The sequence below is a fragment of the Fonsecaea monophora genome (assembly GCF_001642475.1).
Source record: "Fonsecaea monophora strain CBS 269.37 chromosome Unknown Scaff35, whole genome shotgun sequence".
Classification (NCBI taxonomy): domain Eukaryota; kingdom Fungi; phylum Ascomycota; class Eurotiomycetes; order Chaetothyriales; family Herpotrichiellaceae; genus Fonsecaea; species Fonsecaea monophora.
The window spans coordinates 130,821-149,751 of NW_019173966.1; the positions used below are offsets into that span (position 1 = coordinate 130,821).

Here is an 18,931-nt window from a genome sequence, read left to right on the forward strand (position 1 = left end):
ACGTGCAACTTAACTTCTCGGTCATTAGGACTTGCCTTGGGAGGACCCCACGAACCACCACCGCGGCCAACGAAATACCTCGGAGAGGCCACCAAGAGCACCTCACAAGACTCGACGCAAACAATTTTCAAGATAAAGACAGCTGGGCAACGCTCTGATACGTTTTTTCATACCAAATAATGCGAGGCCATCACATCAATCTGGAGGAGTGTCGTTTATCTACAGGTCATCGTCTGCAAACCATGATATAAATCCAAAGAATCACAACCGTCCTCAATTGAAGGAGCTCGCCCATCTTCTCACGGCGGGCTCAAGATGTCGGCAGACTTCTGGGCTAGCTATATCTCTGGGGCATTGGGGATATTGGTGGGTAATCGCCTCGATGTCCTAAAGGTCGCCGCTCAAGCAGGCACTAGTGGTGTCGTTGCAGAACCGACACTGCAGCATGACTCGAATCAACGTCTTCAGAGAGTCACAGCATTGTTCAGAGGAGCTGCCGCCCCCATTCTAGGCTATGGCGCATTGAACTCTATACTCTTCATGACATACAACCGGTCCCTGAAGTTGATGGATCCAAGCATATTTGACTACACAAAGCTGGCTGGCGTTGATTTGAGCAAGATTTGGGCGGCGGGCGCGATTGGAGGACTCGCTACATTTGTCGTCTCCGCACCGTCAGAGCTCATAAAATGCAGGGCCCAGCTTATCGTGGATGGACAAGGTTCTTCATATGGAGTATTTAAAGAAATATGGAAATATGGTGGGCTTCGAGGGCTCTACTACGGAGGCACAATCACTGCTGTTCGAGATGCCGTGGGATATGGCTGGTATTTTTGGTCGTACGAGCTAACTAAGCGATTACTTCTTTCTCGACAAGCCGATCCATTCGCTTCTCCTACTGCTGCAGAAGTTCTAATCAGTGGCGGTATTGCCGGAGTCGTCACCTGGGTATCCATCTATCCTCTGGATATCATCAAAACCCGTCTCCAGACGCAGGCTTCCCCAGCCACAGAGTGCCAAAGGCTTCTTCCGGGAGCCAACACGGCGGGCGCCCAAGCGAAGACAAGTTTGACCATCGCTCGGGACATTTGGCAAATCTCCGGAATGGGCGGCTTCTATCGCGGAATTGGCATCTGTAGTTTGAGAGCGTTCATCGTGAATGCAGTCCAGGTAGGCCGCTCTCTGGTCCCATCATCATCCCCTACTAACCTTCGATAGTGGTATGCATACGAAAGGATCATGATCTTTCTGGGGAACCATCAATGATTAGACCGAGATGTAAACAGTTGAAACCAAATGGAGTCAGTTCAGTTGGCTCGACATGCTCATTCAGATGGGTTACTTCTGACAAGAGTCGTGTCTTCGGCGGTTTTGAATGCGCATAGTTTCGTCATAAGGTCGTTCACATGAGGACATCAAGAATTCTAGTGCATCTGGATCAATACAGCTCAGATCTCAATGTTCCACGTCTTTCATAGTCTCGTTGTCTGGAACGTTTTCCGAGGAATTAGGGTGACGTTTGTCTGTGCCCAAGCCTACGGCTGCATCTGCAAGTCTTTGGGTGTGTACCTCCTCCTTGAGCATTCGGACACTATTCCACAGTCAGGTCGCTTCATGGCGTCAAAGGATAGCATGTACCGTCTCTTGTGATTCTTCCCTCTCCTATGCTCGTTCAGATTGTGGCTGTCTGAGAAATATTTGGCGCATTCGACACAATAGAAGGCGCCCAGTCCGGGCAGGTCCTCGGAGGCTTTAAGACCCTTGTGTAAAGCGAGATGCCGGGGTGATTTGAGGTCGGCTTTGACTTGATCAAGGTCGCTATAATATAAAGGTTAGAGGATAACTATTTCAAGGGCATTTGTACGGACCGGGTGCGACGTTTGGTCTTGGTGCGTTTGATACTACCCATGATATTTCCCGAAGATCAATTCGCAAGGCTTTCGGCTTGAGTTTTCCGCTGGCGAGAAATACTAAACCATGTACATGCGAGGCTGTTTTTGGGGCGCACAGGCGGAATGGCAATGTTTGTGGGCCGACAATTGTTTTGGAAGGGGCCACAGCAACTTCTGCGGCAAAGGCTTGCCTGGCTTGCCCAACACAGTGGGTGCCAAGCCTCCGCCAACAAAAGCGCGAGATGCCGACTGGGTCAAGGTAGCGGCTTCTGCCGGGGCTCTTCTCGGACTGGCTCATCCAACCAATCATTTGGCCCCTAAATCTGGGACAATGCATTGGACCTCATGTTGTCTTCTCTGGGCTCGCCTCACCAGCTTGGAAAACATGACATACCCTGCTCTTCCGATTACGCCAGATTGAGCGCTGCGAGATCTGATTAAGGCGGTCAAAGACGCTGGGAAACATCATCGAGAGCCCTTCCATATATGGAACTCTTCAAGGGTGCTTGAAAAAGAAAGAGTGGTAACGAGGGGACTTTCCCGCGCATCTGGTTCGACGAGGTAATTACATCATTCATGATTGGCTAGACGAAAGGTCTGCAGGCCAGAAGAAAAATTGCAGGCTTGAGGCATTTGCTCGGAGCATGGGGTAGCGGTGGAGCACATTGCCTAGGTAGGAGCTTCGGAATGCTTTAGGCGCTGGTTTGTTGTGCGGCAAGATCGGTCTGGTGGAAGCATGGTATATATCTAGGGCTAAGGGTATTTTGTTGGAATTTCTGGAACTCTCTTCGAGTGAAAAAAATATTCTGCAGCCCATCGATCGTTGCGTAGATGAGGAGGAGAAGTGGTTGCTGCAGCCATTGATCATTGCCGCAGTTGACGTCGTCCCAGGCTTATCGTGCCTTTTGCCCTCTTTGCCCGAGGCTGATTGGCGCTGCACCTTTGCACCCTGGGAGCTTGCAACAACTCCTCCCACCCATCCACATCTCCGTCCACAGCTTCTTTTATTTCTTTTCACCTCTCCACTCTCTCTTGATCCTGTTGCCAGCTCTACACCGAGCTTGGGATTTCTGTACCTGTTACTAGAGATCAAGTATTGTCGCCAACATGATGTCCACGAGGCCTCTGGGCCGCCTGGCCTCCCGCATGGTAAGTGCTCTGCTTGCATCATAGCACTGTTCGCAACCTTTCCAGTTGCTGCAACGACACAATTATTGCTATGCTTCTTGCTACTGCCCACAAGCGTTTGCTGACATGTATCTCGAAACTAGGGTGCCAAAGTTGGTTCTGTTAGTCCTCTTCCCATCTCGATCCGGGAGCAACAACAGCTCGCTAACAGTCCAAAACAGCCCTTGCGAGTATCCAGGATGGGTTATGCTACCGTCTCAGACGATCCGCTCAGCAAAAATAAGTTATACCTTGCACAAGTGGTTTATTCGACGATCCTAACAGCCCGATACAGGTTGAGATGACCAACTGGGAGAAAGGTCACTACATCAACTACAAGTGAGTTCCCGGCGCTACTGGAAGTGGTTGCTTTCAGATTCAGTACCCAAAAACACATCAGCGGCGCTGACAGCTACTATAGAAAGATGTCGGAGAACCTAGCAATCGTCCGCAGCAGACTTAACCGCCCTCTCACATATGCTGAGAAAGTCCTGTATTCACATTTGGACGACCCGCACGGACAAGACCTCGAACGAGGAGTTTCCTACCTCAAACTCAGACCTGATCGAGTAGCATGTCAAGATGCTACCGCCCAGATGGCTATTATGCAGTTCATGTCCGCTGGCATGCCCTCAGTTGCTACGCCGACCACCGTTCACTGCGATCATTTGATTGAAGCCCAGGTTGGTGGAGACAAGGATCTGGAAAGAGCCAAGGATATCAATAAGGAGGTCTACGATTTCCTGTCGACTGCTTGTGCCAAATACAACATCGGCTTCTGGCGTCCTGGCTCGGGCATTATCCATCAGATAATCCTGGAAAACTATGCTTTCCCTGGTGGTTTGATGATCGGAACCGACTCCCATACTCCTAACGGTGGTGGTCTTGGTATGGCAGCAATTGGTGTCGGCGGTGCCGACGCGGTTGATGTCATGGCAAATCTGCCATGGGAACTGAAGGCCCCCAAGGTCATTGGTGTCAAGCTGACCGGTGAAATGTCTGGATGGACTTCTCCCAAAGGTGAGAAAGCCGCACCTCCTCATTGACGTTGTGCTGATCTTGGATTTCAGATATCATCCTCAAGGTGGCCGGTATCTTGACGGTAAAGGGCGGCACTGGGTAAGTCATTATTGCCTCTGATATTTTGGCTGTACCGTTGTATTCTGACCTTTCTACAGAGCGATTGTCGAATATCACGGTACGTGTACTCTTTCTACATTACCCCGTTAAAATCCCGGCGAGGATGTGAATCCCCTTTCTGGTTGCCACTACTTTAATACCACCTGGACGAACCGAACCGATGGAATACAAGTGACGAGCCTGGCACGGCGTACACCCAATGCCCAACCGGGTCGCGCAATTTTCAACCCGCCCAAGTGACGAGTCTGGCACGGCGTTCACCTAATGCCCAACTGGGTCGCAGGTTTCACCCCCCCCCCCCCCAAAACAAGTCTGACTGCCGGCCAAATACGACCAAAAATACAGCCAAATAATCGGATTACCAAAACAAACGAGACAATTCTCCCAGATGGATACCACCCCTCAAATGCCGGGATCAGTCATGATGTTTTGAATCCTGCGTTCTTCTAGTATACTTTGTGGTATCATGCTAATACTTTTTCAAGGTCCTGGCACTAATAACCTCTCCTGCACCGGCATGGGCACCATCGTAAGCATCACATAACATCGACCGCTCGGCGTTCTGCAATGCTGACTATATCCAGTGCAACATGGGTGCCGAGATCGGTGCAACGACTTCTCTCTTCCCCTTCAACGACCGCATGTACGATTACTTGGCTGCAACCAAACGCAGGCATATTGGTGACTTCGCTCGGGCATACTCTGCTGAGCTTCGCGAGGATGAGGGCGCCGAATACGACCAATTCATCGAACTCAACCTCTCTGAACTCGAGCCTCATATCAACGGTCCATTTACGCCAGATTTGGCCACTCCCATCTCCAAGTTCTCCCAGGCAGTCAAGGATAACAAGTGGCCCGAGGAGTTGAAGGTCGGACTGATCGGTTCTTGCACAAACTCTTCATATGGTGAGTCTTTGAAAAATTGTCCACTGCTGGAGTGGTCATAGATCTCTCGACAGCGACACAAGCTGACTAATGGTCGCAGAGGATATGAGCCGAGCAGCATCAATCGCTCAGGATGCTATGGATCATGGCATCAAGGCGAAGGCTTTGGTATGTATTTCCCACCAGCAGTCATGAGCCTCACCCTGTGACTATGGCACTGTCCGCTAACGATTTGCAGTTCACTGTCACACCAGGTTCCGAGCAAATTCGCGCAACAATCGAGCGAGACGGTCAGCTCAAGACTCTTGAGGACTTTGGCGGCGTCATCCTCGCAAATGCCTGCGGCCCCTGCATTGGTCAATGGGACCGAAGGGATGTCAAGAAGGGCGAGCCTAACTCGATTATCTCCTCCTACAACCGAAACTTCACCGGCCGCAATGATGCCAACCCTGCCACTCACTCGTTCGTCACGTCTCCGGATATGGTTGTAGCGATGACCATCGCAGGAAACCTCAACTTCAACCCTTTGACCGACACACTGAAAGACAAGGATGGAAAGGAGTTCAAGCTCAAGCCACCCAGTGGTGAAGGTCTACCCCGAAACGGGTACGACCCGGGTCGTGACACATATCAAGCCCCTCCAGAGGAGCGTAGCCAGGTGGAAGTGAAAGTTTCTCCAACATCCGACCGTCTGCAAATCTTGCAACCTTTCGAGCCATGGAACGGCAAAGATTTCCTCGACCTTCCCATCCTGATCAAGACCAAGGGCAAGACCACCACTGACCACATCTCGATGGCTGGTCCTTGGTTGAAATACCGTGGTCATCTCGACAACATTTCCAACAACATGCTGATTGGTGCCATCAACGCTGCCAACGGTGAAGCTAACAAGGTCAAGAACTTCAAGACTGGCGAATGGGATGCCGTCCCTGCCACTGCTCGCTGGTATAAGAAGGAAAAGATCCCGTGGGTTGTCATTGGAGACTGGAACTACGGTGAGGGTTCTTCTCGAGAGCATGCTGCTCTTGAACCCAGACATCTTGGCGGTATTGCCATCATCACCCGAAGCTTCGCCCGTATTCACGAGACCAACTTGAAGAAGCAAGGCATGCTACCCTTGACCTTTGCCAACCCCGAGGACTACGACAAGATCAACCCTGACGACAAGGTTGACTTGTTGATCACCGACCTGGCACCCGGCAAACCCGTGACGATGAGAGTCCATCCCAAGGATGGCAAAGCATGGGATTGCGAATTGCAACACACATTCAACGAAGGCCAGATTGAATGGTTCAAGAACGGCAGTGCCCTGAACACTATGGCCAAGAAGCACGGTTCCCGCTAAATGCCGAATAAAATCTAGGACAATGAAATTCGTCGGGGATGAAGACGGAACTATTGTACAGAATGCCAGTTGAATGCGGACACAACCGGCACGAGGAACGGGGTCGGTCCAAGAAGCCCCTCGAAAAATCGAGATGGAAGACTGAAAGTCGTGGGATCGAGGTCGGAAGGAAATCAATCGTGTATTGGGGGGTTGGAATGTTGGCTGAATGGCAGCATGATATTATGTACTTTTCGTAGCGGAAATACCAATGCACACCAGTTTTCAAAGGTCACACATATGTATGCGTCTAAACGTGCTCTGTAGCAAGTCACCCAGTCACCCAGTCATCCAGTGCCCTGACGAGGCTGTGTAGCAGCATTTGATGTCATGATGACTGACAAAAAGGCGCCTTGTGAACCTCGGCATGTGGAGAAACAACGATTAACAATTGCTCGACGGTGATTGCGATATGCGCTGTATCTTCTGTCACTGGTTACATATATTAAGACGAATCCCTACCCTCGGTGTTCAGGCTACCTTCCCAAAGGCTCTCTAGTTCACGACCTCCGTATTTTGCGGCGAACTTCTGTGTACGAACGAGACGGCATCCACAGGGTGAGATGGCGTGAATACATGTACCCGAGATAGACAACGACCCTCTCTGATCCATCAACCTCTACCCTCTTCTCGGCTATCCGCGTACACTGTCAATCACTCTACCGAACAGACCCGACGTACAGATCCGGGTGCTTCCAGGCTGCAGATAATACCAGCCTGTCCCAGAACTCACCTTCGCATCAAAATCTCTTGGGAGAGGAAAAAAGCCAGTCACCATAAATAGTGCTGATTGGGGCCAGCAACGAGAGAAATCTCCCGCAACCTCGATCCCCCCCAGAAAACACGATTAGTTATATGCGCAGACTTCCCACCGGACTGAGACACTTGCATCACAGCACCAAACCTGCATTTCGAGGCCCAAGACGTGTCATGGCACAAGCTCTACCAGAACTCCCAGATTGGGAGCAGATCAGCACGAATATCGTCCGCATTCTGGGCGGGAATCCAAGCAAGGTCAGTCCGTTGGGTGCTCTCGAATTGTCCCTGTCGGGAATCCTGTCATATTGAGGGGTTCTCTCTCCTTTTGTGGGTGTCTGTCCGCGGGAGAGGTGGTGGTTCCTTGTCATTGTTTCTATCTGGCGTTGGAAAAGGGACAACTCTATGGAGAGAAGAAGGGGGAAATGTCCCTTGCCATGTGATCAATTGCCTCCTCTTTCGTATGCGTATGCTGATCCGATGCTCCCAAACAGTTCACCCTTCAAGGCACAAATACATACCTGCTCGGGACGGGACCCCGTCGCATACTAATCGACACGGGCGCGGGCGAGAAGAAATGGATCGAGACGCTACGAACCGTGCTGACCGCTCAAGAGACACCCATAAGTGTCTCGACGTGTCTACTGACGCACTGGCACCACGACCACCTGGGCGGGGTCAAGGACCTTGAGGAGCTGTGCGAAGAACTCAACCAGCCCGGGGAAGCGGTCAAGGTTTACAAGAACCAACCGACGTGGAACCCTGACGGACTGATCGACCCTTCGCGCGTGCACGACATCCAAGACGGCCAGACCTTTTCGACCCCTCTCGCGGAAACGTCGACGCCGTTTGAGATCCAGGCCATCCATACGCCCGGGCACGCCAAAGACCACATGGTCTTCCAGATCACCTCGTCGCCGGACCCGACGGAAGTGGGGGCACTGTTCACGGCGGACAACGTTCTGGGCCACGGCACGGCCGTGTTTGAAGATCTGCACCTGTACCTGCAGACGCTGGAGCTGATGAAGCGGCGGGTCGTTGACGCGGTGGCTGCGCAGAAAGAGTCCCGCGACAGCAACACCGGCATCAAACGAGCCTTCCCGGGCCACGGGGCCGTCATCTCCGACGCCGTCGCTAAGATCGACGAATACGTCGCGCACCGGCGCATGCGCGAGGAAGAGGCCCTCAACGTGCTCAAACACGGGACAACGACGGCGCCCCAAGGCGCGGAGCCGCTCGTGCACGACACCATCACGCGGGTCGGCGACGGCGACGACGAGGACGTCATCGGCGGCGGCGAGACCGTGCTAGGCAAGGAGTGGGAGAGCATCGAGATGGTCAAGGTCATCTACCGCCACTACCCGGAGAACCTGTGGCAGCCGGCCGAGAACGGGCTGCTCATGGTGCTGGAGAAACTGCGCCGGGACGGCAAGGTCGTCAAGACGAAGGAGGGGAGGTGGCGGGTGAGTGAGAAGGCCATTCTTTAGACCATTCTTTAGAAGTGGTGGTGATCTCGACAGCGGCGATAACGTAGACTTTGGGAAAAGAGCCGTTTCCATCCACCTCCTCCTCTGTTTCGCTCTTGTTTTTTTTTTCTACTTTCTCTCCTGCCCTAACAGCCATCCATTTCCCATTTTACCATGTCTGCCATGCTCCCCATGTTCCCATGCATGCGTGCATGATTGATCGCTTGCGTATAACAAGAGCAGTCAAGACTCGAGAGACCGGTGCCCACCTCACGCCACCCCACGATCCCCCCTTTTCTTTGCAAGTGGAATCGAGCAAGAAACCCCCAGAGTCAGAGGGTGGTAAAAGTGGTGTGCGTGATAGCCAACAATGCTGGACGAAAGGGATTGCGAAGAAAAAAGAAAGGGTCAAGAGAGGAGAGGAAGGGGGGGGGAGCAAACGTATCGATCAATGTAGCCTCGTACCTCTGTATGTGGTTCAACTACATCTGTATACGAGGTATGTACATGCATGTACCGAGTAGAGAGAGAAGCAGGACAGACGTGTAGATCTAAACGGCACGGCTGGGCATCTATCTATCTATCTATCTCAGAAATGAATACATGCCCCATTGGTATCACCACTACCTGTTTGTCGTGCCTTTTCTATATATCTACCTTTCTCAATTTCTTATGGAGCGGGAGAGACCAGAACACGCAGAGATGGAGGGGAAGATATGCTTGTTATTAATATATATATTATTTTGGGTCTGGGTCTCTGTATCTATACACCTCGCAGAGCATCCATCCATCTATACCAACCTCTTTTGCTTGAGAAACTCGGTCAAGCCCCGACCTACGCCCTCTGGGCTCGGTTTGGCAGCACAGACGTCCGGGTCGAAGCCGTACTTGTTCCGGAGATGGTCGCGTGTCGTGGGACCGATGGTAACAATAACGTACCTCGGCCTCTGCGCGTGCGCGTGCTGCTGCGAGGTGGCGGACTGGAGACAGTCGAGATTGTCCTCTGCCCACCTCGTCTTTGCGAACTCAGTCAGCGCTTGACTCTCGTCAATGTACCCCAGTGACCGAAGCATCGATTCACACCCCTGGGGACTGAATACCACAATGACAATGACACCTGCCACCGCGGTCTTCTGTGCATCGGCACCCTGGTGGTATGAGGCGATCCTCCTTTGAAAGTCGTTTGAGAACGACTCCATCACCACCGTGGTGTAGACCTCGACCTCGTCCACCTGGATCCGCTCATCCGGCGCCAACTTGCCTTGTCTGTCCATCAACGTGTTGGGGATGATGTCTCGCCTCTGCTCCCCGACGAGGAAGAGTAGGGGCTTCTTTTGCAGCCGCGCGTCGCCTTTGTCCACCCTCTCCCCCTGTGGAGGTCCAATGAGCGGAGTGAAGGGTAGTCTCGGCGCATCGTAGAAGGTATAGAGTCTCCGCGAGTGTAGGGCGTTGTAGTGCGACAGGATATACTGGGCAAGCTTCTCCCCGTTGCCCGAGTCTTCGCCTAACACGGAGGGGCGCAGGCTAGCACAGGGCGACGACTCGAGGGATGAGGACTCGACGACGAGCGTCTTCAGGGCGCGCGAGGTGGCGGGGCCAACCGTGTAGAGGGGAAACGTAAAGTCATCATCCAAGAGACTTGCGGAGGCGCATGTGCTGTCGTGGTGGTCTGTCGTGGTCTTGGACGTCTGGCGTCACATCAGCCCAAAAGTTCTCACACACACATACGCACATCATCAACCCCTCCTCGAAAACAAAGTCCCCTCTTTCGTCCTTGGGGGCCGTAGGAGGAAACAGACCGTACCAATGCCCGGGTCCCGACCTGAAGCACTCTCGCCTCCAGGTTCATCATCGTCCCCTGGTCGCTCGGCACTTCGCTCGACCCTCTTGACCACGTCGGCCCAAGCCTCGACCGCCCGCTGACTAGTGAAGATCATGCCGCCATACTGCTTATCCAACTTCCCCCTCTTCAGCAGCTCCTCTAGTGCACCTAGATTCTTGGTGTTTGCCCGGTGGTCTAGGACGGGGACGAATTCAGGGAGGAAGATGGGACCGGCGTGGTCCTCGCTGCTGCTGCCGTTACTGCTGGAGGACGCAGCAGCAAAGTATTCCTCGTAAGCATCATGGGGTTGGGATCGCGTCTTGAGGAGGAATACGGGGATGGTCAGCGAGGGTGTCATAGTTCCATCAAGCGAGGCCGAGTCGGAAGAGGCAAGCCGAAGTCCCTGAGACCCGAGGGGTTGGTGTTGCAGGGGGAGCGAGGAATGAGGCGGAGTTCGTGAGGCGCGGAAGACGGGCAGGTAAAGAAGGTTTCGACAGAGGGCGGGGGAGGAGAAGTGAAGTTTCTCGGTCATGGATTGTTTATTTACAAGTCAAGCATAAGTGCCAATGTAAAACCAATTCGGCTCCAGCATTAGACACATGATTCCACATAATTACATGGTACGCCATACGACGCCATCGCGGGACAAAGATAGTTGGCTCGCAGATCAAACTTGGGGGGCTGCAAGGTCGAAACACCTCGCTTGAGGCATTTCTGCAATAATTGAAACCAGAAACTCAGGCGCTACCCCTCGCCCCGGTAGGTGGCTGAGTTCGCAGGGTGGCAGGGTGGGTAGGGCTCGAGGGGCTCTACTTGGTATAGGGCTATCCTGGGCGTACCTGGCCGCAGCCTTGCAAGGCTGTTGTCCAGGAACAGGCAATATTGCCGTATCGTGCTAACTAGAACCATGCTGGTGGACAAAAATGCTTGTATCAGTAGTTCTTCTTTGCTCCCTCCTGTCCAAAAGGGATAAAGATAGTCAAACGCCGAACTACTGCCAACTTACTCGCCTCAACCTGAGCCGTTTCCGCGCTTGAGTCCAGTCAAGGGTTCTTTAGTACACACCACCCTCCACCCACCTAAAGGCTGCCTGTCTCACGTCCCCAGATGCGTTGTTCTCTTCCCAAGGTCACCGCTACTGCTTGCTGATTCCACTGTCCAGACTAACAACACAAATTCCCCGAAGGACAAGACTCCCCTTCCGATTTCGTGATCCATGGGGCGAACGGTTCCAGAACAGAGCCCAGACAAACGGCCTGCTCTGTACGAGTCATGGAAGGAAACGTTTATCAGACTGCAGGCAGCCTTGCGGTTCCGCCAGTCGTCCTATTTCCAAAGTGTCGTGGGTGATGATTCGGCCCAAAAATTCCTCCACGACAGCGTGGGCAGAGATATGTAACTTGTATGTCAGCTCGTCCGGGGCATGTCTCTCTCCTTGTGTCTCAATTAGTCGGCCTCTGATACAAGCAGGAGAGGGTTTTATTATCAGAAGTGTATTCGCTCTGCAAATATGTCAAGATTGGCCGACGTTTGATAGGACCGAGAATTCCAGCGAGGAGCGTGGCTGCTTGTCTAGCTCCCCCACCCCACAGCCAGAGCAAAGTCTCCACAGGTTCGAAGACGTATCTGGCTGAGAATAGAGGGAGAGTTCCAGCTGCAGACCGCCCACAAGAGACTCTGCTCTGGTGACGTTGTCGTTGATTCCTAGGGATAAAATCTTTTGTTGGTGGGACAGCCTAACGGAGAACCAGCAGCTCAGTGGATATGAGCCATGTCCCAAGCCTCGTACAGCCGGTTGGCATTTGACAGGTCGCACGACAGCAAGGTAGGAAGGCTGCCTTCCCACAGCGGGGCACAGAGAGGCACAGAGATGGAACAATTCTTTGAACAAGTCTTTCCCACTTCGGCAGAGCTTCAAGTCGCACATCCGAACAGCTAAGCCAGTAGGCGAAAGCGGGAAAGACTTCCCAGCGAAAGTTTGTGGGCTACAGGGGTCCTCGATCGGGACACGGGCCTTGAGGGTCAGGTGATGTTCGAATCGAAGGAAATGGCCGGTGGCATTGGATCAGACACAGATTAATGGCGGCCTTGATATCAGCCCTCAAATTGCGTGACCCCCAAAAGTTGACGTACTGCCGTCAACCGTCCACCGTCATGGATCTCAATCGTTGCTCTAGATGGCGGGGGGTCCAGAAGCATCCGTCTCGTATTTGTTTGTCTCCTTATGCATGTCTTAATTTAGTTTCCGAAGTAGCAAACATGCTGCGTGCTGGGATCGGCGCCATTCTGCCCAATGTCCAAACAGGCTGGAGAAAAAAAGTCGATGCAAACCTTGGTTCAAGGTTTGTCGATGCCTTGTGGGCGAAGCGGCCTGTGACACGGCAGCTGTCATATTGGCCTTGAAATGTGGTCGGGCCAACCATTGTGGGAGTGAGTGACCATCACCGACAGAAGGCTTGGGGGACCCTGGCTGACAATCGGAGGTATATCGACCAACAGTCAACGTACCCAACCCTCCTGGGCGTGGTGGATGGGTGCTGTGTAGTCTGAGCCAGCGCATGAAACAAGGACAGAACTTGTGCCTTTGTGTTTGCTGCAGCCCGGCGTTTCAAATGGCCCATCTCCCAGCGGGCTCAGCACTATGGCCCTATCAGCCAGGGCCCTCGTCATGGTGAATTGAAATTTTGGTACATGCACTTAGGGACCCTTGGGATTCCCAACAGGCCTGGCACACACTCATTTACCCCCATGCAACAAGGCGACGCATGGGGGAATATGCGGCATGACGGACGTCGTCCGGTTTGGCGTTGCCAGAGTTCCACACAATAACCAGCCACGAGGAGCCCTTGCTCAAGACGGTAACACGCAGAACATGTCAAACTGGCTAACCTCTTTGCCTGTGTGCAATGCAAGGGCATATTTGACTTCAGGCTTGACGAAGCCGTCGCGGGACGAATCCATCAACCCTTTGCTGATGCGCCGGAAGCTCCGAATTTGAAAACCATCTTGGCCAGAAGACCAACTGGAAAAAGCCCAGGGCTTAATGCATTGCTGAATTGAACCACATGTGGAGATCAAGCCGGTGTTTGCTTTCTTCTTGCGCCTAGACTTTGGCGTTCAGCTGCTTTGCAATATATATGATGCGCTCAAGCAACTTCACGTCGTCAAGTCTGTGACACTCGCTCGTTGTGCTCACAGACTCGTCATCACATCGTGCACATATATTTCGGGCTCCTTTTTTACCACCTCTCCTTCCTCACTGCCAGAATAATGCCTCAAAGACAACCGGTAGGACCGAGAGCTCCCAAGGATGACTTCATGCGGGCTCTGGGGTTGAGCACCACCGATCCTCGCCATGAGGGATACTACCGCGCTATGAGAGTATGTTGGAATGGGATACCCGGGAGGGAAATGGTCCAAACCGCAGCGTCCATGGGGGCTGATCCACTGAAACAGGACGAGGCCATTGCCGTGTACAGCAAACTGAACTCGGATCGAACAAGTCTGATAGACGAGAAAAGAAACGACTCATCTACAACGCCTCCCTTCTTTTGGCACCACATACGCCCGGACCGTCGCCGGCAAGCAATCATCGACACCTGGCAACAAGCGAAACCCGGCACCGTCCAGCGAACACTCTTCGATCTAGGCGCAACGACTGGGGAGCACGCTCCGAATTGGGTGACCCTATGGCTGCTGTACAGTGTCTTCCGCTCTCGGGATATTCGCAACAACCGAAATCGTCGAGCTGGTGAAGGTGGTAGTACTGGAGGTAAGGACAGCCCTGCCCCTCTCGGCGCATTGGACACTGAGTCGTTTCTGTATGATACAGGTCAGAGTTCAGGTTCCAACGATTCGCAGATATTCGACCCGGCCCGAGACAAATATGTTCGACGCTGACGAGAACCAAGAGGCGCGAAGGCCTTGTAATACTGTTTGATCCCTTTTGTATGATTCCATGGCAGGCCACTGGGCAGTTATTAATGGCGTTTAATCGTCTTCGTCTTCATCATCCTGGTTCTTCTTCGACTTGCCCTTGTTCCCGTTTTTGCGCTCTTCTCGCAGGGCTTTAACCACGGCTTCGTCGTGCTCGTCCTTTGTTTCGTCCCATTCCACGTCATATTCAGAAGCCACCGCCTTGATCTCTCTCCTGAGGGCGTTGGCCTCCTCGATCAGTGCCTCCCACTTCTGGGGGTCGAAGCCTTTGAGCTCATACAAACGGCTCTGCCGGCGGCTGATGGTGAGGTTCATCGCCGAACGGTATGACACCTCGCGATTGTGGTACAAGAACCACATATAACCACCAATAATGCTTCCCATTCCGACAAGATACGTCACAGGTTCCATGACATCCCATCCGAGATCGGTTTCGAACGTCAAGCGGTACACCACGTACCAATATCCTATCAAAATCCCACATCCGCCGAGGGCGATCCTTTGCCCGCTTTTGTGGGCGGCCACATCGCATTCACGCTTGACAGCAGCCAGGTCGGCAATCTTCTTTGAAATTCTGCGAAGCCTCTGTCGCAGGTAGAAGGTTCTGTCGTTGAAAGATGGTACTGCCACTTTGATTGTTCTTGGGTTGCCTTCGATTTCGACTTCAAATTCTTTCGCTCTGGCCGCATCCCTGATAAAATCGCCAATCTCTGTCGAGGCACTCCATCTTACAAAGTCGCCCGAGTCCTCCCCCTTCCCTTCTCTGCCTGCTCCGCTGTAGCTCTGAACACCACCTTCCCCAAGTGGACCCTTACGTTGATCCTCTTCTTGCTCTTCTGGGGTCTTGTTCTTCGGCATGATCTCATCACCTTCAGCTTCCATGGCGCGGAAGGATATGGACGGCAATCGATCGTCCCCCTTCTCGGTTTTGACTTTAGGCAATTCCGCTTGGATCAAGCGTTCAAGGTAAGACAGCGGTTGTTGTGGGTGGACAAGAAGTGCAAGGGGAGCGATGTTTTTCCTATCGTCATTGTGGTCGGATGTTGTCAAGGGTAGAACAAGCTTGAGCAGTCGTGAAGGGGTGGTGAGCAGCTTCCCTACGGATTTAGTCAGTAAGAAGGCCGGGGCCAGATGCTAGAGCTCTACCGACCTTTGGTCATGGCGCCAGCAGAGCGTTGTCTCCGTACAGGAGGCTCTTCCGCTCCTTGGCGGTGCCATGGTGTACGCTGCTGCTTTTCTCCATCGTTGGCCAGAGCATTGTCGAATTCCGCGAGGGCATCATCGACTCCCTGCTGATTGAGATCTTTTGCCTTTTGTTCGTGAGAGACACTTCTGCAGCCGAATGGTGTGAAGGAAGACGTGCCCAAGAAAGGTGTCGTACGGACACTGAGATATGAACGTCGATCAAGAACAGGGGGTCGAAGACTGAGCGCTCGGTGGACATGGGTCAATGGTTTGACCGACCCGAGTCGCCCAAGCGTCAACGCGACCCGCATTATTCAGTAGCGTCTCTCACGAGGCTATAAAGTCCCTCGAAGTAGCACTGGCATTGTGTCGGACCTGGTAGTACTCTCCAGTTGTTCTTGCACAGACTACAACGCGTGGGGATGTTGTTTGTGAGGAAGAAACAAGTGCAAACGCAGGTTTCATGCATTTCAAGGATTCAGCATCACCTGGTGGCATGGTGATCAACAAAACGACGTCATGGGCTTGTTGAAGCTTCCAGCCACTGTGGCCAGGGCCGGAACAGTTCTGCCCCAATCATCTCTTCCAGGCACCTCGGTACCAACTTTAGAGGCTGGTGGGCTTGTAGAGGCCGTTTGGGGGTGGCTGAGGCCTGGGCAGCCCCGATAAGGATCTACATTCCCCGTATCTGGAGAAGGTCGTGAACTTTGGGCATATGGCGAACTTGCCAGCGACGTGCAATAATATGCGATGCTCTATCTTCTTGATTCATCTGAAAGAAGTGTTAATATCGGTAGGTTTTTGCATTGTGATGTCTTCATAGGTCTTCATGCACCCACCTCACCTGTCCAGCTGTTTGCAGTCACCCATTGCCCGCAGGACATCTTATGGGGGATCCTTCTCAAGCTGTTGTTCTATGCCAACTTTTCCTTGGTCGCCATTGTCTCGTTTCTTTCAATCAGCCCACGTTGATATGACATTCACCGAGATTGCCTTCGATCGCTGAAATCCTATCGATAAGAACTTTTCGACAAATAAAGCATGCGGGATCGGTTGGCCAACGACCGAGTGGGGAGGTAGTGTCTGAGGGACTTTGACAAGGTCATCTCTCCGTTCTGGATTGATGCACATGTGTCGAGTGATTGTTCAGAAGCAACGCCGGAACATCACGGAGTGGGTCACGAGGGGAAGGAAGAATACGGTCAATACAAAAATACGAAATGGCTAGCCACATATATGAGTTGAGTGAATATGGCGGTGAGCTGGATATCTGGATGTCTTGCATCTGGTTTTCTGCACGATATTATACTCACTGACCACCGTGGCGGCAGCGTGGTTCGCTAGGCTGCCCTTGTCTGACATACTGGTCCTGTTTCCAGCATTCCACCATGCCACCATGCCTGGTTGGCTCTCTGCCATGTTTGATCTCCGACATTCTACTCCTCCTTTTCTTTCCGCTACTCCTCAATCTGCGGCACCTTTCAATGGCTTCACAACCAAGCTCTTTCTGGTCGTTCAACCGGGAACAGACCGGAATAAAGGTACCTGAGAGTGAACCAAACCCAGCCTTTACAAGACAGTCAACATGGGGGAAAAAGTGTCATGATATTTTTGCTGTTCTCTAAAAAACTTTCTAGCATGAAGAGCGTTCACACATCCTTCCGGGCAAAAGACTTTGGTCGATTGAGACCTCTCTCAAAAGCTCACCACCTGCTCTTCAAACCGCCATGCTTCAAAGGGAGGGATAACAAGATCAAAAGGCTCACAGAACCACACAGTTGCCTGCAAAATTCTTTATCTAACCACGGGCCAACCGTCACAGGAAAATGCGTAGTCGTGTCATCGTGAATCATGGAAAAGGAAAGCTTTGGCCCTCCCTCAAACAGAAAAGGTCATGTTTTCGTCAAGTCGTTAGGTTCGTGCACAAACATCTGGAACAAGCCGGTTTTGCAAGACATTACCCGCCCGGAGACAAGGGCACGGTGAACTTTTTTTCAGGGCTGTCCGCTGAAGCTTAGTAGCGTGGCAGGGCTCGTCTGCTGTATTGGCCAGCGTCCGACGAGTAGACAACTCGGCGAGATGGAGACGTGCGCATCGGGCTCGAGAGGCGAGACTCGCCCCAATCAGGGCTGCTTCCTCCGCTTCGGCTTCCAGCACTGTCAGAATCGCCATAACGGCACTCCATTCGAGCGGTGTCGGCTCCGCCCCTGCGGCTATGACGACCAGAGCCAACAGGCACTGGATTGCCCTGTATCACGCCCCCATGGGCAAATCCAGTCGGATACATGCCGTCATTGGCAGAGAAGTTGCGGCAGATGTTGAAGGCGATCAAAGCAGCATTTTCTTTGGCCGAGCTCTCCGACGAATGATACGTAGGAGTTTGGTATTCACGGTTGTTCACTCGAACAACACATCGATACCCAGAGGGACTATAGGATGTTTGGTAAGCAGGCTCGGGCCATCGCCGGCGCTGACATAGACCTGAGGAGGAGGGCGTCAGCGTCTGAGAACGGCAGAGAGAAAGAGAGAGATGGAGCTTTCAAGCTGTCCAGAATCGACGAACAAAGAACTCCTGGAGACCTTCCCCAGCTGTTCGTTTGGGCACATCTGCAAGGCTGGCCGACCCCTGAGCGACCAATATAGTGCGGAGAGTAAACATGGAGAGGCCAACATGATGTCGACACTTCAAGCCAGGAACAAAATGGGCAGGCCAGGTATCGAAACCAAAACCGAAAGAACGAGGTGTTGAATGAGACATACTGGCCAGGTAGACGGTGTGTAGCATGTCTGCTTCAATTTGAGGTTGCTTTCAGCGTCTTGGAAGCCCAATGGACCGTGCATCCAGTTGTTGAACAAGAATGAAGAGAGGAGAAAACCACCAAACAAGGTCAAGATGTTGACAACAAACGAGCACTTGTCAACCAGTATCACCGCTCACAAGACGTCGCCTGGCTTGAAGGCAAGGCGGATTTCGTAGGGCAAATGTAGTCAGGTAGCAGCAAATTTGAGGGCATCGACATTGCTGGGCCCTTTTACAGGTGAACTGTGGCGGCATTCCCACATATTTCATGCTCTGGATAACAAGAGAACCCTGCACTGACAGCAAAGCAAGCGCGAAGACAGCGGCACTTGCGTGGGGCATGCAGAAAGATTCCACAGTGGCCAAACGGTTTTGAGTGAGCGGCTGGGTATTGGTCCATCTCGGGAGGATAGCATTTTTCATGCTCTTCTGCCATCGTAATGTGTTGATGTGTTGGCACTCTCTGCAGCCAGTTAACGGAAGCTTGAAGTCGGGCCC

At 52.6% G+C, this 18,931-nt stretch overlaps 8 protein-coding genes across 8 annotated transcripts; 4 read left to right on the plus strand and 4 right to left on the minus strand.

Annotated features, from left to right (window-relative positions):
* Positions 1-315: 315 nt before the first annotated feature.
* AYO21_05526 (hypothetical protein) lies at positions 316-1,218 on the plus strand (the record flags this gene model as incomplete). Its single annotated transcript, XM_022655495.1, has 1 exon — positions 316-1,218. One exon carries the CDS (start codon positions 316-318, stop codon positions 1,216-1,218), a length of 903 nt encoding a protein of 300 aa, XP_022512195.1.
* A 237-nt stretch (positions 1,219-1,455) lies between these two features.
* On the minus strand, positions 1,456-1,909 carry AYO21_05527 (hypothetical protein; the record flags this gene model as incomplete). Its single annotated transcript, XM_022655496.1, has 3 exons — positions 1,456-1,591; positions 1,639-1,818; positions 1,869-1,909. 3 exons carry the CDS (start codon positions 1,907-1,909, stop codon positions 1,456-1,458), a joined length of 357 nt encoding a protein of 118 aa, XP_022512196.1.
* A 1,451-nt stretch (positions 1,910-3,360) lies between these two features.
* Positions 3,361-6,429, plus strand: AYO21_05528 (aconitate hydratase, mitochondrial; the record flags this gene model as incomplete). Its single annotated transcript, XM_022655497.1, has 8 exons — positions 3,361-3,398; positions 3,481-4,079; positions 4,130-4,178; positions 4,238-4,257; positions 4,685-4,728; positions 4,784-5,105; positions 5,185-5,252; positions 5,323-6,429. 8 exons carry the CDS (start codon positions 3,361-3,363, stop codon positions 6,427-6,429), a joined length of 2,247 nt encoding a protein of 748 aa, XP_022512197.1.
* A 969-nt stretch (positions 6,430-7,398) lies between these two features.
* AYO21_05529 (hypothetical protein) lies at positions 7,399-8,711 on the plus strand (the record flags this gene model as incomplete). The annotated part of the gene is made up of 2 exons (XM_022655498.1): positions 7,399-7,482; positions 7,719-8,711. The coding sequence occupies 2 exons, from the start codon at positions 7,399-7,401 to the stop codon at positions 8,709-8,711; spliced, it is 1,077 nt and encodes a 358-aa protein (XP_022512198.1).
* Positions 8,712-9,481: 770 nt separating this feature from the next.
* AYO21_05530 (hypothetical protein) lies at positions 9,482-10,870 on the minus strand (the record flags this gene model as incomplete). Its single annotated transcript, XM_022655499.1, has 2 exons — positions 9,482-10,378; positions 10,490-10,870. 2 exons carry the CDS (start codon positions 10,868-10,870, stop codon positions 9,482-9,484), a joined length of 1,278 nt encoding a protein of 425 aa, XP_022512199.1.
* A 2,912-nt stretch (positions 10,871-13,782) lies between these two features.
* Positions 13,783-14,412, plus strand: AYO21_05531 (hypothetical protein; the record flags this gene model as incomplete). Its single annotated transcript, XM_022655500.1, has 2 exons — positions 13,783-13,893; positions 13,969-14,412. The coding sequence occupies 2 exons, from the start codon at positions 13,783-13,785 to the stop codon at positions 14,410-14,412; spliced, it is 555 nt and encodes a 184-aa protein (XP_022512200.1).
* A 90-nt stretch (positions 14,413-14,502) lies between these two features.
* Positions 14,503-15,944, minus strand: AYO21_05532 (hypothetical protein; the record flags this gene model as incomplete). The annotated part of the gene is made up of 2 exons (XM_022655501.1): positions 14,503-15,545; positions 15,599-15,944. The coding sequence occupies 2 exons, from the start codon at positions 15,942-15,944 to the stop codon at positions 14,503-14,505; spliced, it is 1,389 nt and encodes a 462-aa protein (XP_022512201.1).
* A 1,703-nt stretch (positions 15,945-17,647) lies between these two features.
* AYO21_05533 (hypothetical protein) lies at positions 17,648-18,292 on the minus strand (the record flags this gene model as incomplete). The annotated part of the gene is made up of 2 exons (XM_022655502.1): positions 17,648-18,136; positions 18,197-18,292. The coding sequence occupies 2 exons, from the start codon at positions 18,290-18,292 to the stop codon at positions 17,648-17,650; spliced, it is 585 nt and encodes a 194-aa protein (XP_022512202.1).
* Positions 18,293-18,931: the final 639 nt, after the last annotated feature.